The following is a 17,061-nucleotide window of genomic DNA, read 5'->3' on the forward strand; positions in this document are numbered from 1 at the left end:
TAGAAATCACGGGTAATATGCTGATCAGCTTTATCGTTTGCTCTTATTATATTTTAACTCAAAGTAAATTTCTGGAAGATATGCCATTTACATATGCCATGTGTCCAAAAGACTGTAGCATATCATGTTCTATTTTTGCCAAAGAAAGTGCAGAAATATAAGATTCATCACAAATAACTAGGTGGAAGGTGGATGAAAGTGGAGTGAAAACTTAAGCAGATCATGCTGTGAGCAACTGGAGTTATCTTCATAACTTTTTTTCCAAATTTGGTTTCAAGGTCTGCAACACCTTCCCTAGTTACAAACTGCCCATTAGTCTTGTAACATCTTGTATAAGATAGCTTCTTGAAGAAAATGCACTTCTAGCACTCAGAAAGGTTTGAAGTGCTGCAGTTGTCTACAGGCTTAAGGTACAGGAAAACAAAAAAATCCAGTGGTACATTTGCAAGCGTGACAGAGTAAGAGCACACAGTGCACCGAAGCAGATCCAAGAAGCACGGATGAAACAGAGGATGGTACTTGTGTGCCAAGGATGCAGGGTGCCATCTGATGACAAAGTGCTGGTGTTATTATCAGAATTAGGGTCCAAGTTCCTAACTTCTGTGACAATGTATTGACACAGTCCTAGTAGTAATGAGTTGCACTGTAAATATAAAAATAGATTTATTATTTAGTCAACTAAAAGACTGGAAAATGCAAAAAGCCTTGCCAGAAGTAGTGTATCCCTACGTGCCAAAACCAGGACAGATGACAGTAAATCAAGATGATAGTAAATCAAGAATTCCCATGCTGCAAGAGAACAGCTAAAACCACAGTCATTTTCTCAGCCGGAGAAAATAATGCAGGATTTCCAGACTGTATTCTCATAAAAGCTAAAAAAAACCCAAACCAAGTCACAAAATGACACCCAGAAAAGACTCAAATAACTGCGGAATCAAGTCAAAGAAGATTCAGAAAATATTGTAAAGTGATGGCCAAAGAGAGTCTTCAGCCCCTGAAAACATCCTGTAGCAAGAGGATGGACTGCTAATGAATCACACGGATTTCTGGGAACGAAACCGAATTTCCAAATGTGATGCATAGTGACATGAAAATTGTCATATTTATTAGTGTCCAGGGAGAGCTATTGGTATATTGACTATTTGGTCAATACCAAATAGTATTGACAGGTACTCTGACAAGAGCATCTGGGGAGAACGGCCTTTTTTAAACCTTGAAATCAAGAACAATAGCCTTTGGTTTACATGAAACAGCTGCAGCATTTCAGTGACAAACGTGCTGGGTTTTTGGGTTCCACGAAGACTATGCAGCTGCACACGTCTGTGCTACTGCAATCTGTGAATTACAGGCAGACCGTACAAAACCTCTGCAGGCAATGGTATCGCCTAGGTTAGCAGACCCCCAGCAGGCACAGTTCAGCATCTGCTAGCAAAAGATGGTACCAAATACCTGAAATTTCCACTAGGCAATGCCTACAGGCACTGGGGAATGGCTTACAGGCACCAAGAGAAACAGGAACAATTTCTGGGTCTGGCCAGTTATTACAGAGAATTTGTGCCAATGTTTTTTGAAGGAACAGCACTACTGGCAGAACTTACAAAAACAGTACACGGGGAATAGAAAGCAAGTGCCAGATGGCAGCAAGCCTTTCATGTGCTCCAGGAAACATTGCACTCAACAGGTTCTGAAAGTAGCCAAGTTTACTGAGCATACAACTCAAGAAAAGCCTTTGGGGCTGTATTACCACAGGACAACTAGGGAGAGATGCACTGAGTACTGTACTTGAGCAGAAAACTTGTGCAACTAGAGAGTGCATTATATTGATGACAGAGCAAAAAGATCTGTTTCTGGGTTCACACTTCAGCTTTTTCTCCAACCCTGTCTCATAGGTTGATTAAGTGAGGTGAATGGTAACAACAGGCTGCAGAAGTGGTTGTAGCCTGAAACACGCTCCCCTGTAACAGCCTGTTACATGTTCAGCTGATCGCACAGGGAAAAGTGGAAGAGACTCACCACCATCTCCAGCTCCTCTGGGTCAGAGCACAGAGGTCTGTGATAGGGTGAGAAACTTCACACTGAGGGCCACGTCCTTTAAAAAGGTGGCCTGTTCCTATGGCTGCTGTGGGGGTACACAACCAAGGGCAGACTGGATGAAAGGAGAGCAGGAGGTCAGAGAGGGGGACAATATTCAGGATCTGGAAGGAATCCAAGAAAAAGATGCTGTCAAGAAAGACTGAGTTAAAGAACAGCTATTCAAACAGTATCATGATGAGCAAAGGAAACTGATGAGTGGGTCGTAATGGAAACCATAAAGAATTGATAGAGAAGATCAAGGAGTGAGTAGAGAGTCGGCAAATTTTTTTTTTCACTCTAGCTTTTTAAAAATCCCAAAATGAGTTTATAGAGCCTGATCTCTGTAGAGTTCTTATAATAAAGTACCTAAATACTAGATACAGATTTATAATATACTTTAAATCAGGCAAACAACTGGAAGACTAAAAAAATACAGAAATCCTTGTTCAGATTACAAGTCCGTAGGAGGCGTACATTTCTTCTGCTATACATATACTGTTTGGAAGTGGTATGTTTTTAAATGATACACAGAAAATTGGAACAACAGCTGAAAATGCTGGAACTAGCTTTGGTAACTGACTTGGAGTTAATGGGACAGGTGGGTTTCTGTTGATTTCTGATGCTGCTGGAGCATGTCCCACTCAGCAATTGCCTTTGGTCACTGCTTGAAGAGCCTTTCTCTAACCCAGCCTTTCCTGACAGCTTCAATAGCAGTCCTTTTCCATTGCTCTGGGTGGCAACGAGGCCAGGTTCCGTGACTCTGGGAGGCTTGACTAACCTGGGGGTGCCCTTTCTTTCTCCACCTCCCTGCCACAGAGCGCACAGGAGCATCAGCTGCCAAGCTTGATAAGGCAAGCACCAGCGCCCTGGCTTCACTTGTCCAGCCCTCTGAGACATCCTTGCCTCTTCTGGAAATAAACTGAAAGAGCAGTTTCTTTTAATTCCTGAACTCTATGTCAGGGCTGAACTGTTGGTGTCACAAGTGAGAGCAGGATTTCTGTGTTAGTGCCTCACAAACATGTGACCCATACTATATGCCATCCAACTCACTGCTTTGCCCGCTGTAGTGGATAGTTGTTTTTTCCATGCAAGCATGTAATCTACGAAGGTTAGATGATTGCACAGCACAGCACAAAGCTCTGCTTGGGTGGTGAGAGTGGGGGGAATTAGCCCCAAGAAGAAGCAACCTCACCAGGCCCTCATCCAGCTCCTGGCAGCAAGGGCACAGTCTAGCTTGGCCTTTTCTTACCCAAGGCAGTGGCTGAGTTTGGTTGTTACTTTCTTATTCCTGGAGCAGCACAGAAAGGGGAGCAGATGCCAGTGATGGGTACAGGGACAGGCCTGATATGGGATAAAGTTTCTTGCACAGGGAAGACCTTATACACAGAGATAGGCCAGCTGCTTGCATGCACAGAGGAGAAAAGCGGGTATCTGAACAAAGAGGAAGCCACTTTCATGCGTTGGAGCATGTCTCAAAAGAGAAGGGTGAAGTAGGAACCTTACAGCTGCTGCCACATGCAACATGGTTGACTTACCCAGGCACAACACAGACACACTGACCAACAGTAATAATTGGTCAACTTGGCTATTGCTTTGCAATAACTGCTTATGCTCAGCCAGTAATGATATTTATTTAAGATTCTTATGAATTATTACAATTTTAAAACCATATTTGGAATGCTGTTTCTGATACAGGGACTGCTTTCCAGAAAAGCTAGCCTGCATCCAGATTCAGTGGGCAATCATTGCATTCTTGATCCAAGAAACAAAATTAGGAATTCGGACAAAAACAGGCTTTGATGGCTGGGTACAGTCCAGTCCCCAAGACGTGACTCCATATTGGACAAATCTGTCCTTATCTTGGCAGACCAGAGGTCCTCCAACTTCAGCCTAGAGAGGAGAAGAGAGAATAAGGTGACTCCTTTAGTGATGGAGGCACTAGACATGCAAACAACAAAATACTGGCAGGAATAATATTGTGGTAACTCTGAAGGCCTCAAAACATGACTGAGGCAAGGGCTGTAGAGAGAGGGAGAGTGTTTTATTAGACCTGCTGGAGTAAAAAAACAGGGGAGGGGGAAAGTTGTTTCCAAGCATCTAGGCCATTCCTCTGGTCTGAAGAAGAGAGACACAACCACCAATCATGGATGTGGGAACGTCCCCAGATCACTGTGAAGCCAATTACACACAAAAAAAGGAAGTTTCTCAATTTTCCACATCCTCTGACCTACTTGATCCTGGACAAAATGAATATAATTGTTATAACGCTGTTTCTTAAAATCCAGGCATGGCAGGAGATGAATACCTACGTCCAGTGATCTGTATGCCTATCAATGAAGGCACTGTCCACACTCCCAAAGACATCATTTGCACCGGCAGTCTTGAACACCTGCTCAGACAGAGCAGCATTTGCTTTCTGACTCTGTCTCCAAGTAGCTACCAGCTTTTTATTGAAAAGCTCCCAACACGATACCCTCCATTAAGAAAACCACATTTTAAAAGTGTTTTCATATACTTGTGAAAATTAGAAAACTGGAAGCACTTCAAGCTTTATTTAATCAAGGGATTAAATAAAGATGTGGTACAACTCCAGGCTGCACCAGAAACAGTCAGTAGTTTCCCCTCTGTCTCTAGGAACAAAGGGAGGTCCAGGTAGTATATCACAGGCTTTATTTCAGGTGGGATGGGGTATTCACAACACTAGGCTACTATGAGTAGGATATGTCAGCACGCAGTTCTGAAAGGAAGGCAAAATTACCCTGTGCAATTTTCTTGCTATTCTGGTTGACTGTGTGAGTGAAGAAAAAATGCTATGTGTACTTCAGTTCTTATGCTTCATGCAGAAGCCTTGAATTGCTGAAGCTATTTCTGAGCCCTGAAAGTACAAATTGTCATTTGACCTGCTTACACTCAAAGCTAGATTATTCTTACCTGGCAGTTACCTATGCTTCCAAAAGTAAATCCACCACAAAATTCATGATTTTTTACACTTCCATTCAGAAATTCAGGGTGATTACATACTCTATTTTCAAGCACGGGGAATTCCATGTCTTTTAATCTGTTGTCTGTATCGGAACCTTTATGAACAACCAAGAAAATGTAACAGTTATAAGGGGTAGCCTGGGCATTGTGCTCCAGTGAAGCCTCAGTAATGAAAGGACTGGGATCCATCCCCAGCTCTACTATAGTCTCTGAGGTCCTTGAAGGACCTTATTATATCTTTCAACTTTTTTGTACTTGGATCATACCCACCCTCAACAAGCAGAGGTTATTCTTCTTTGCAAATTGTTACAAAATAAATAAAACTAGATGCTTAGTATTCTGAGCCATTGTGTCCGTTTGTAGGCTTTCATTATGGTGCAGTAGCAATGGCTTGTTTCAGGGGGAAAAAATGTTAGCCTGGATTTACTTTACATTATTTGAACTCTTTCAAGCCTAAAGATAGTGTTTTCTTGGTAAGGAGAATTTTCCTGAAGCCAAGGTTGAATTTTCCCAAAACACAGTTTATTTAGATGTGGGGGTCTGCTCCCCCTCCCCTGCTGATTTCATGAACTAGTTGCATGACATGGCAGGACCCTCTTTCCCACTGCCCAAATGCAACAATGGTCTGTTGATTTTTCCATCCTAATGCACTTCCAGAAGAAATCTCGTTTGTACCATTTTTTTTGTGGCTGTGAGCACTAGAACACAGGAAGCAGCTGCCACCGTGTGGCAAGCTGAACAAAAAAGAAAAAAATGCAAGGTAAGAAAGGGAAAAAAGATTAGAGGAAAGCCAGTAAATACTGTCTATCCTGAAGAAAAGTGTTTCTTGATAATGCTGATGAGTTACACTAATAGTAGAGTGATTATTCTTAAGCATTATTTTCAGAGCATCAATTTTGTAGATAAATGACACAAGAAGGGGAAAAAGGTACTGCAATCTATGTGGAAGGTTTTTATGGTGAAACTCAGAGACAGGGACACGTTCTGTTCATTTCTTTTTTTTAATTCTGTGGATGCACAGACATAGAAGAACCCATTGGCTTTGATTTACAGGTGGAGTATTAATAAGGTGCTGTCTGGCAAATAGGGTGGGAAGGGCATCGCTTATGTGTAGGTCAGCAAGGCCAAAAGTGTGTACGTGGGAGCTGGGACTGAATGAGGGCAGATGCCAGCATCACTGCTGGAAGCCACAGGGATGGGGAATCAGCTCCTGCTGCAGCAAAAGTGGATCAAAGAGGGCTGGGTATTCTCAACCCTCAGCACAGGTAGAGTGAGAGGTGGGCAGCAGGAGACCACATAGGTCTTTTTAATGCTAGATTGTGAACAAAATTCAGGTAAGGGTTTTACTGACATTAAAAATCTTCAGCTTGAACTCCACCCAAAGGTGGCTGGATCTGAGCAAGCTCTGACTCAAAGGCTTCACAGTTCCTGGGATGCCATCTTATCTCGGGGGGGGGGAAATGATGGGGGAAAATTCAAGCTCTGAGAGAAAGATATAAAAAGAATAATGTTGCCTGGTGACCTCTAACTTAGTTAAATCTTAAGTAAAATCTGTTTTTCATGTCCTACCACTGCACATATTTTGGGATAGGATTTGAAAACCTGCCTAAGTTTTCAACCGCACCGAATATGCTTTACCTCTTGTTTTTTCCCAGGCAGTTAGAAAACATACTGTGTTTCTTTCTACCATCAGACTGGTTTCAGGCAAACAAACTGGTTTTACATGGTCAGTAATTGTTACAGGACTGGAAAACAAAAAAAGAATAATTAAAAAATCCTTAGAAAAATTACCATCAGCTTGTTCAGTCTTCATACTCAGAAGGGTCTGAATGGAAATGGCGTGGGGAAGGGTGGAGAAGCTGATGGTGCCTTAAAACTGTATAGATGGTTGTAAGATGGTGCCTAGACACTTAGTAAAAAAATAGGTTACTTACAGGAACTGAAAGTCTCTGGGATGTGTTTGTGGGCACAGTCACAGTGCGAGTGTGTTTGCAGCATAGTGCTAGAGCGCTGATCTCTAGTTACCCCTGCGGTGTGTATAGGAACATGCACAAGCCCAAGCCCAGCCCCTAGCAACCCTTGCAAGTGGTTTGAACCTGACTTCTCTCAGATCCTCCCTGCCTCAGAGGTCATGGACATTTTCAGGGACTTCACAGGAGGAGGGAAGGATGGTTGAATGAGTAAATAAGCAGAAGTTGCAGAAAATTCCTTTTTCCTCTGGTTACATGGGTGATATAACGGTGGGTGACATCATGCAGTATCTTACACATTACTAAGTCTAGCACCTCAATAAAGTAAATACCAAAATAAAACTCTTCCTCATCACAACATTGTGCCTGGATGCTTCAGCACTGGAATAAAGCTCAATGTGGACTGGACAGGGCCCTGGGAAGCAGTTCTGCAGAAGACGAAAACGTTGCATACGGAGGTCTTTGCTTCAGACTGTCTGATCCCTTATTGACTTTCAGACATAGATGTGAAAAGATGAGGTGGCTTCTGAAAGGTATATCGTCCTAGGAGTCAGACAAGTGCAAACAGTTTTGGTACAGTGAAAGTATGTCTGAACACGCTGTTAAATGAGATCTACCACTGTCAGGAACCTACCCTGTGAAGGTAAGTTCTGACTGTGAAAAAAAGTAAAGGGACCTGAATGAACTCCAGATGTTCGGTCAAGGTAAAATGAACCTTTATAATCTCTTTTCAGGCCCAGAATGATTTTCAAAGTATGTGATGTGATAGCTAGTGAGGTCTCCAATGTCCAGTTCAAGGGAACTAACAAATCCCCCTGTTCCTAATCAGGCTGAGCCCCAAGAAAATTCAAGAGAATGAGAGACCAAAGGGAACTGACTCTGACCCATCTTAAAATAAAGATCTCTCCAACACAAAAATCTGAATGAAACATGAACGCAGCAGTCCAGGAGGGTAGGAGATGCTAACCAGCTCCTGTGCTGAAGCTACAGTTGTGCCAATGCTGTCACCATCATTTTGAACTCTACCCTCCAGCCTTCTGAAGTCCAAGATGGCGATCTCAAACCTCTACTCTCACATGGTTCTATGAAATTAATCCTGCATCAGTTCTTTTCCCTGTAAGAATGAAAATCAGTTCTGCGGCTTCCAAAACTAGTTCATTCACTTCTCAATAAAGTCCATTTTTTTGAAAGAATACCTGAAAATTGATAGACAAGAGGAGATTAAAGCGAGAAAGCTTGGATTGGTGTGTGGGGGTTCTTGGTTTCCAGGTTTCTCTAGGTTTCTAGTGCTGTTCCTCTAGGACCTTTATCTTCAAGGTTGTATTTAGCACCTCAGGTCTAATTCCACTGGTAGTATGGCCCTCACAGCAACTCTGGCTCCTGTCTGACCTGCTGGTGTTACAGTAGCCAGGCAAACATTTTTGAACTACAGCAACAGAGCATTGCAGCTTCTGCTTCCTCAACATCAAGAAGTTAACTTTGTTTCTACCTATGCTCCTATTCTGCACCAAGGAAATTCTACATCCATCCTAAGATGAGACAGCACCTAAAAAACTTGTTGGCGCACAAGGAACTGGCCTTCGAATGGGATTGAAACAAACAGAGTGGACACTGGCACCTTCTCAGAGGCCTCTGTTGTCTGGGTAGGTAAATGAACAGGAAAGCAGGGAACAAGACCTCAGAAGATATATCGGAATGTGGACGACATGACATTGAAATGGAAGTATAAAGTCCCAGACAGCACACATCTGCTCAGGAGCATGGCACATAATTCACCTGGGACTAGACTTCTACTGAAACCAGTGATCCTCCTCAATAGATCAGCCCTCCTTTGGGATGATTTTGGTCAAGATCTTCACAGACCTGCATCAGTTCTCTGACAAGTCTTGTCTATTGCCACAAAATGCAGGTATAGGAGTAGCAACCAGTCTTCTCACATCATATTTTCTTGGGTGATCTGTTTTATGAACAGACAGTGAAGATTTGGAAATAACAAGGTCCACAAAGAAAGCTGAAGACAAATGTAAAAAAGGAATTTAATGAAGTTGAAAACAAGCAAAGTTGATCGAAGACAGAAACTGAGGGGTATGATACCCATATCTGCTATTTATGGCATCTCACATGCAGAATGTGCTCAGATGGTGAGTGCTGCTGATGCAAAACTGACTACAGTGCTATAGCATGCATGTATCTACAGCGCACATGTGCACAGAGCACCCAATGAAAGAGGAATTGAATGACATAGTTACAAGCACTAGCAAAGAGTAAAACTGGTAGAGCATGAGTTCCTTCTACTCACCTGAAGTCAGTGAGTTTTTGATTAATCAAGCACCAGAGAACCTGAGTTGAAATTTAAGTGAAATTTTTCTAAGTTCATTAAAGCTGTATGGTGACTTTTTAAAAAGAAATGCCCTCTCAGGTCAAACATGAGCTTTTCATGATCTTTAATCCATGCATGGTGAGTGTAAGAGCAAGAGGGAAACCAATGAGTAAGTAGAAAAGTTTCAGGAGCGTTCCAAAAGGGAACAAATAACATTGAAGTAACTGCACACATTTCACAGCAGACTGCTCAGATATCTAAGCAAGACACAAAAGAGGGCTTCAGGCAATTACAGTTATGCACAGGATTTTTCACTATATCACAAGCAGGATCTGGTTTTACTGAGTTGTTGGCCAAGTCTGCAGCTCATGAAATATGGATGTGGCCTGGCCTGGAGCACTGCTAGGGAAACTGGACCCTTCTACTTGCTCCATGCAGAAGCTGTGGTGCCTCCTGGCCAAAGCTTCAGTTGGAGCTCACAACCCTCAGGGCTGAGCAGGAAAACCGTCCAAGCAGATTCTCCAGACACAACTCCACTTTGGTTTGCCTCCACCCTCCCTGCTTCAGTGGAGCTGCCGCTTAGTGGGTGGCAATCCCTTCCATCCTAACTGGTCCTTGCCTTTCCTAAACTGTGTAAGAAGCTCACATGGATTCTGCCAGTGGGGGCATTCAGCAGGAGAGATGCTCAGGGTTTACTCTTGAACAGATGCCTATGCTAACACTTGAAGGGACTCACGCTCTCTCATACCATCCCACAACCACCCCTGAGAGCTAACTCTAGGCTAAGCTAACTCGTGACTTCAGAGTAAAGGTGTTAGGGGTGGAAAACTTGGACTGAAATGGTACCTGTTCAACTTTAGCAAAGCAATGTCTGCTCCACTTGGTTCCTTTAATACTTTCTGAACACTTTGGATTTGCAGGGATGGCTCTGCTGCATTGAGATTCTGTATCCCAAGAAACACCCTGTAGGAAGAAGGCTTTGTTGACCTGGAAGAAAAGATAGTGGCAAGGTTATACATCCATACTTGTAATCAGGAATGTCGCACTTACAAAATTCAGTGGTTTCCCTGGAGAATTGCAATTAATAAGATGGTCAGGTTGCTGCTTCTGACCATAGATACCTGCATTTATTCTTGGGGAGGAGGAAAATGTGGGGTTTTTTAAACAGTTTGATTTTTATGATCATGGAAAAATCCCATGGGCTCTAAATAATGTGGCACCTTCTTGCAGTGTTCACAACTCCTAAAGCCCTAAGGGTCAGCTGCTAGCCACAGTTTTTCCAAGTGCAATTATGACCAGCACATCATTAGCACACTTTTCAGCATGCTTTGGGGTGGGCGAGAGGGCAGACAACAGAAGTAACCTCTGTTGTGCTCTGCTGCACTTTCTTGCTGGCAAGAAAGACAGGAAATAATGAGTAACAAAAGTGCCTTATTTGGTACATCTTGGTCCTCTGTTGATTTTCTCATACAGATTTAGGAAATGCCTGTCACTCGTTCTAGCAGATACTCACTCTTGCAAGCACTGAGCTGCAGTAAGGACCCACTGTGGATGTATCAGAGTGCCAGCACAATGGTGCACATTGGTACTAGAATAGAGAAGACAATCACATTCATTTAAGACTGCATAGTCAATTCTCCACCGTCTATGCTGTGCACAATGGGAAATAGTAGCAAACCAGCAATATGCCCCCCCTTTTACCAGTCATAGTTTGTCTTTTGCCAATGGCAAAAGAAATCAAATGCAGATTTTCAAAGGACAAGCTTTATTTGCTCCAGAACATGAGAGACATGAAAAGAAATTTGACACCCAAGTGAAATTTTTGCAACAGGGCACTCTTGCTTTCAGGAATTTAATAAAAATAATTACATTTCCTAACAATGTCACTTGTGATGTAATGGGTTTGTCCCGATTAGCAATTAATAAAAGGATACATCCTTCTGATTTGTGGGGTTGCTTTGGACTAGTTCTTCAAATAAACCTTACTATGGACTTTTAACTTTTCTTGGGATAATATTTATTATGGTGACTGTCAACAACTCTATAGAAATTTTCATTAGCCTTTCTGTAAGCATTTCTTCATCTCCTGTTCAGCCACTCTCATTATGACTGTGGAAATGTTATGCATAATTGTTTTTTTATACTGAGAGGTTATGGTCTTCCTATGGCTTCTAACACAGCTAGGGTGATCACAGCATCAATTTACATTTGAAGCAGATTGGATGCTAGGTGAAAAGGGATGATCAAAACCTATTCATACACGTTGCAGGTTGGTGCTATATTCCTGGGCTTAAATCCCCCACTGCAGAATGCAATTAACTGTCTTTATCCTCAGCGGGAATTATTCCTTCCCCATTTCAGTAATAAAGGTGTACTTAATGTCTGCAGTTCAAGTTTGCCTTCTAGAGATTCAGGAGAAAGTGGGGAGTTTGGGATTAATGACCCAATAAGTAGCTGTGGACATTATGATTAAAAAAAAAAAAGTTTATTTTACATGCTAAGGCATTTTATATAGAAACCAAGACCAGTCTCCAGAAGCATATGCATTGTTTCCTGTCAGTCTCCGTCTAACGCCTGTTCCCTGTGAAACCCTGGTGCTCACGGATGGTGATACAGTCTGGAATACCAGTACCTCATCCTGAGACTGACGTGCCAAGGCCAAGACCCTGGAGGTGCGTCACACATGCTATATTGCTCACAGGCTCGTTCACTCCTCATTGGGACTTTTCCACAGTTATACTCAGAAGAAGCTACAGAATAAAAAAAGCTACAATGGAGAATTTTAAAACAGTTCTGTAATGCCATCCATAGTGCAATCAGATGAAAAGAGAAAGGCATAAGACATTTTTTTATCTTCCTTAGGCTTTCACTCTTTACATTGATTAATAGAAACTAAGGGTAAAGGAACAACCAGAACCTTTAGACTCCATTATATTATCATTACCTTGAACATTTAAACCTGAGGCTAATATATCACATTTGACATGACAAAATATTAATTTACCTGGAAAAAATTGTTAACTATGTCAAGTATTTGGATGTAGCCAGATAACATAAGTAAAACCACAATGAGCCCCACCCCAGAAAGAAAATCTATAGAGAAGTTGAAGGGAAAAGAGAGCTAAAGAAAGTGGAAGAAGCTGAAGGGAAAAGAGAGCTATAAAGAAAGGAAGAGTTTATTGCCCAGACAATAACAACAATTTCTAAATTCTTTAAAACGTTACAGTCTGCACCTTGGTTGAGTTCAAACCAATCCCTAGGTTATAAATAAAATTGAGTCACTGTCCCCTTGTCATAAAATATTCCAATTTTCCCCTCACACTGCTCACTCTGCTTTCTTGTTAATCCAAATCTCTCTGAACTTTTTTAAATGGATTGAGCTTGGGTGCTCAGTAAGGACTCAAGTAACTCTTTCCAGAGCTTCATATGGTGCTACAGATGTTAAATTTGTTAGTTCCAGTATGAGACAATTAATAAAGTAATCAAAGGCAAGAGACTGTAAAGTTCCCCTACACCTTAATTTAAAAATCTAGTATTCAAAAGCTGTTTTGAAAAGAGATCAGATCTCAGAGTTAAGCTCCACCACAGCAGTTTCAGGGAGCAGGTTTTACAGCTGTGGTATGTGTTGTTTGTATACCATTCCTTATTCTTTTTGCCTGCACAGCTCTTAGGTCTCATCGACAAAATTAATGCATACAATCATAATGCATTGCTGCTTAGAGGAACAGATTAGATGGCCAGCATGAAGAATATCACATACTCCTGAGGGAGTGACCACTCTTCACTATTTTGTATTGCTACATTGTCCAACAGAGCAGGGACCTGGCCTCTAGATGTTACTGTAGTAAAAATAATACATAAGATGAAGAAGAAATAGACTTTTCATATCCCTGCCAGATATATTAAAATAAAAAAAAAATCTGTCAAAATGCAGGCAAGGAAGGGAAGAGCAAAGCAAATGAGATGACTGCCAGGTGTGCCAAGAAGTGCTCCCAGTACATTACAGTTGTTATTGATGCCCACTGCCAGGGCACCACAGAAGGTAAAATCTCTTTCGCTGCTGAATTTTTCAGCAAACGCTACACCTGCTCAGTGTACTGATTACTATCCCAAAATAGAAAAAAAGAATTAAGGAAATCTGCATAAAATATCCAGGACCAAATTCACTCCCTACCCCAAAAGAAAGGCAAAATATCTAGGGACAGATTATTTTAACATCCAGATCAGAATAAAAATTAAGTCAGCAGAGGATGACAAGTGTTTCAAAGGATGTAATCTGTGGTGCTCCCAACTAACAGGAAAAGTGTATGAGCAGGTTCTCAAGGCATTAGTCCTGCCACGAAGTGCATGGAAAGACTAGCATGAACATCAAGGGTGTGCTTGTGTTTGAGGGGCCTGGGGAAGGAATACCTCTCTTCACAGCTTCACTGGATATTTCAAATTCAGCTAGCAACTCTGAGTGCTTAGCTTCACTGATGATAAAGAGCACACAGATTGTTATCTATGAAATCTTACTGATGATTCTTGGCACCAGGTTATCTAAACTTTGTCTGACTGTTACAGGTGCCTGATTGTGTCAAACTTCCATACAGACCTAAATTCGAATCTAAAGCTACTGCCTACTGCATTTTTTTTACGGTCGGATTGAAAACATTTTGTAACTATCATAATAAGTTGTAGAAAGGGAGGACAGAAAAGTCTTTAAGGATAATTACAGCAGCGTGGGATTTCACAGTGCTCCCATTTTTTTTCTGGGTCTGTTGTGAAGCACCAAACACCATTTACGTCTCCATCAGGATTCCTGCAATACTGTAATAATTACAAAAACAGAGAATGAAGACTCCAAATGTTAGCCACAGAATGAAGAAGTGCATGTTTTTAAAAAAGTGTTAAACTAAAACTTTGAATTATTTCCCCCAATGACTTTTCCACTAGATGTTAAATGCTTTCTATTTCCTCTGATCACAAAATTCTTTCTTTCCTGTATCTCAAAACTATTAGGTGAAATTAGAAAAATATGATGAAATTGCTATAATTTTCTTCATCCACCAAGAGTCACCCTAGCTCTAGTGCTTTTTAAGGCCTCCTGAGAAGTAAAGTTTGATATAGGATGACTAAGTGCTTTGCACTAAAACATTTATTGTTGGCCTAATCCTTCTTCCTCTAAAGTCAGTGAGAGCAAGTTAGGTCAGCTCCGAGAATTTGCCAGAAGCCTGCTTAGTTTGTGACAAACAGCAACAGGCATCGCTTTGGGGTATGCAGAAATCAGGGAAGCGCTGTATGATTCTTTTGCGCTGCTTGCCTGTCAGCATCAACCCCATGGTGTACCTCTGTGCTTGAAGTACCAATATCCTAGGTAATGTAAAATGCATCCTTCCCTCCTCAATGCTATTATAGGTCTGGGCTATCAACATGATGACTTCCAGATACGCTTAACCTGATCTATAAAGACTGAACATGAAGTGTTTACTGAGGGGTCATGGAGAACGGAGACAATGTTCAATGACACCAATGGCATTAGCAGCTGTTTACATTTTTATCCAGGCCCGCTCTTGGATGAGTCACAGGAGTGAAATATTTGTGGCTATGAGGTTTCTGAGAACTCCACTCTTGACAAGTCCTGCCCCTTCCAGTTTTTGCTACTGTGCCGCGATAGTCTTTACCATTACCGTTAATGCAGTCTGTGAAGAAAGAGGAAAAGGAAATTATTGTTAGCTGCTGAATCTATATGTGGTGATGGTAAGCAGAAACAAGGCAGATTAAGTACCTTTAGGACTTGCACACTCTCTAGTGTCTACAGCAGAAAGACAAAAGAGTACCCTGTGATGTGATCTCTTAGTTTGTCAAGATGGATGTCTTCCTGGATGTACCGAGTAACTGAATTGGAAAAAAATTCAAGGAACTTCAGGCTAAACATTTTTGTAACATATTGCAAATATCTGAAAAGACTCCAAGATTTTTGCCAAGTTGGTATCAGTAAGCACCTTCCATGACAGAAGCGTATTTCAGAGTTAGCAGCCCATTACACTGAGAGAGCATTTGTTGCTTCCGAGGACATTGCTTCAGGTACTTTCTTCTGCTGCCCATGAGTAAGAGTACAAAGCTCCATTTAGGAATGTATCTTTTATCCAACCCTGCCACCTTCCTTTGCAAAGTATATAATCCGTGGAAAGCTCTACTATACATTCAGAAAAGTCACACCACTTTGACCAACATGGACTATTAATTAAGGAAGCAATGAAGCAGGATAGAGCAAAAACCTGTTTCGCTTGGTGCATACACTTTGCAAAACATGGTTGCCTATGAACAATACAACAAGATAAGGTCAACCTCCTGAAAACATAAAGCACAGCACCAGCAAAATTCCTATAACAACATCATCCACTGTGATTGTATTTCAATAGCACACAGCTACAGAAACACTGGAAATTTTGTCTATTTTCCTCTTGTTCCTCTAAATGAAAAAGATATCCTACAGAATGCACTGTAAAATGACATAGGCTACAGGATATGAACTGACTAAAGAGTACTTGCTGCAAAATTCAACAGTACAGATCCGAAAGCTGGAGGAGGGATGTGACTGTTACGTTGTAGCACTACTTAAGAATAATTTTGATAGATTACTATTTCCTTTACCCACAGACTCTACGGGAGGTGACATTTATAGCCAGCTGTTACCAGATGTGGTGGGTGTAGTCAGGCCAACATTTTGTGCTGTCGTTGCAGGGGGGTCATTTGGTGCAGGCTCTTGTGTGTGATCATCACACCTCTTGAGATTGCAGTACTCCCATATCGTGCTGGGGTCAGTGGTGAAACACCATGGACTGTTATCACCATCTGGGTTTCTACAATAGTTGTCCCTCAAATCCCTGCAAAAATAAGTACAATAGTCACGCTGCATAAGACTGAAAGTAATCATAGGAATATCTTGCCAAAAAGATGTGGATCTGTACTATGTAGAGATAAATACATTTATTAATTGTTTACTTCTTGGCAGATATCCTATTACCAGCAAACACATTTATGGCTGTGATATGCGTGGAGAGTTATATTTCACATGTACATCAGAGTCATAAATATATTTATGCATAAGGAAACATAATTCAACTACTGGCTTAAATTCTGGCTGTAATACATCAATGTGCTGAGTAGCTAAATAAATGCCCAATATGCCAATAATTTAATTTCTAAGTACATATGTATAAGCATACACACTTGTGTGAATTAATAATAAATATGCAGGAAGATCCATACTGTTGGTAGGCAGTTATGCTTCACCAAAATTTTTATTTTTAAATGTCAAAGGGTTCTTTCTCATATTCAGAAGAATGGCAAATAAATAGTTATTGAAATGATCCCCCCACCTCCCCAAAAAAAACACTTCTACTGAATTCAGTGGGAGCACTCCCATGCCTGTGCTTGCTGGAGCAGGGGGAAGTAGAATTCCTCTCTTCAATAATTTGCAGACATGCAGTATTTCCCCATCCTGAATCACAGCACAGTCACAGAATAAAAAAAAAAGAAAAAAAAAAGCTTTTTTTCCAATATGCCAGAACACATTAATTCCACATTTTACAGCTTGATTTCAATTTTTGTAAATGTTTGTGAAAAACAGCATCCCCTCTAAGGATGTTCCAGTTTCAGTACATCAATATTTTTGATGCCAAAATATGACTGAAAATTTAAAAAAAAAAATTTATTTAGGGTGACACCATA

General features: G+C 41.2%; 1 protein-coding gene across 1 annotated transcript in view; it reads right to left on the bottom strand.

The window, feature by feature from the left end:
• Window positions 1–3,804: 3,804 nt before the first annotated feature.
• LOC103907763 (plasminogen) overlaps window positions 3,805–17,061 on the bottom strand; it is a 29,678-nt gene continuing 16,421 nt past the window's right edge. The window contains exons 11-19 of the mRNA XM_009289998.1: window positions 16,024–16,214; window positions 14,878–15,026; window positions 14,061–14,154; window positions 11,978–12,095; window positions 10,859–10,933; window positions 10,192–10,332; window positions 6,694–6,800; window positions 5,005–5,150; window positions 3,805–3,963 (exon numbers count right to left, since the gene is read on the bottom strand). Coding sequence (XP_009288273.1) covers window positions 3,805–3,963; window positions 5,005–5,150; window positions 6,694–6,800; window positions 10,192–10,332; window positions 10,859–10,933; window positions 11,978–12,095; window positions 14,061–14,154; window positions 14,878–15,026; window positions 16,024–16,214 — 1,180 coding nt within the window. The remainder of the gene's footprint in view (window positions 3,964–5,004; window positions 5,151–6,693; window positions 6,801–10,191; window positions 10,333–10,858; window positions 10,934–11,977; window positions 12,096–14,060; window positions 14,155–14,877; window positions 15,027–16,023; window positions 16,215–17,061) is intronic.

Source organism: Aptenodytes forsteri, unplaced genomic scaffold, assembly GCF_000699145.1.
Source record: "Aptenodytes forsteri isolate BGI_AS27 unplaced genomic scaffold, ASM69914v1 Scaffold122, whole genome shotgun sequence".
NCBI lineage: Eukaryota > Metazoa > Chordata > Aves > Sphenisciformes > Spheniscidae > Aptenodytes > Aptenodytes forsteri.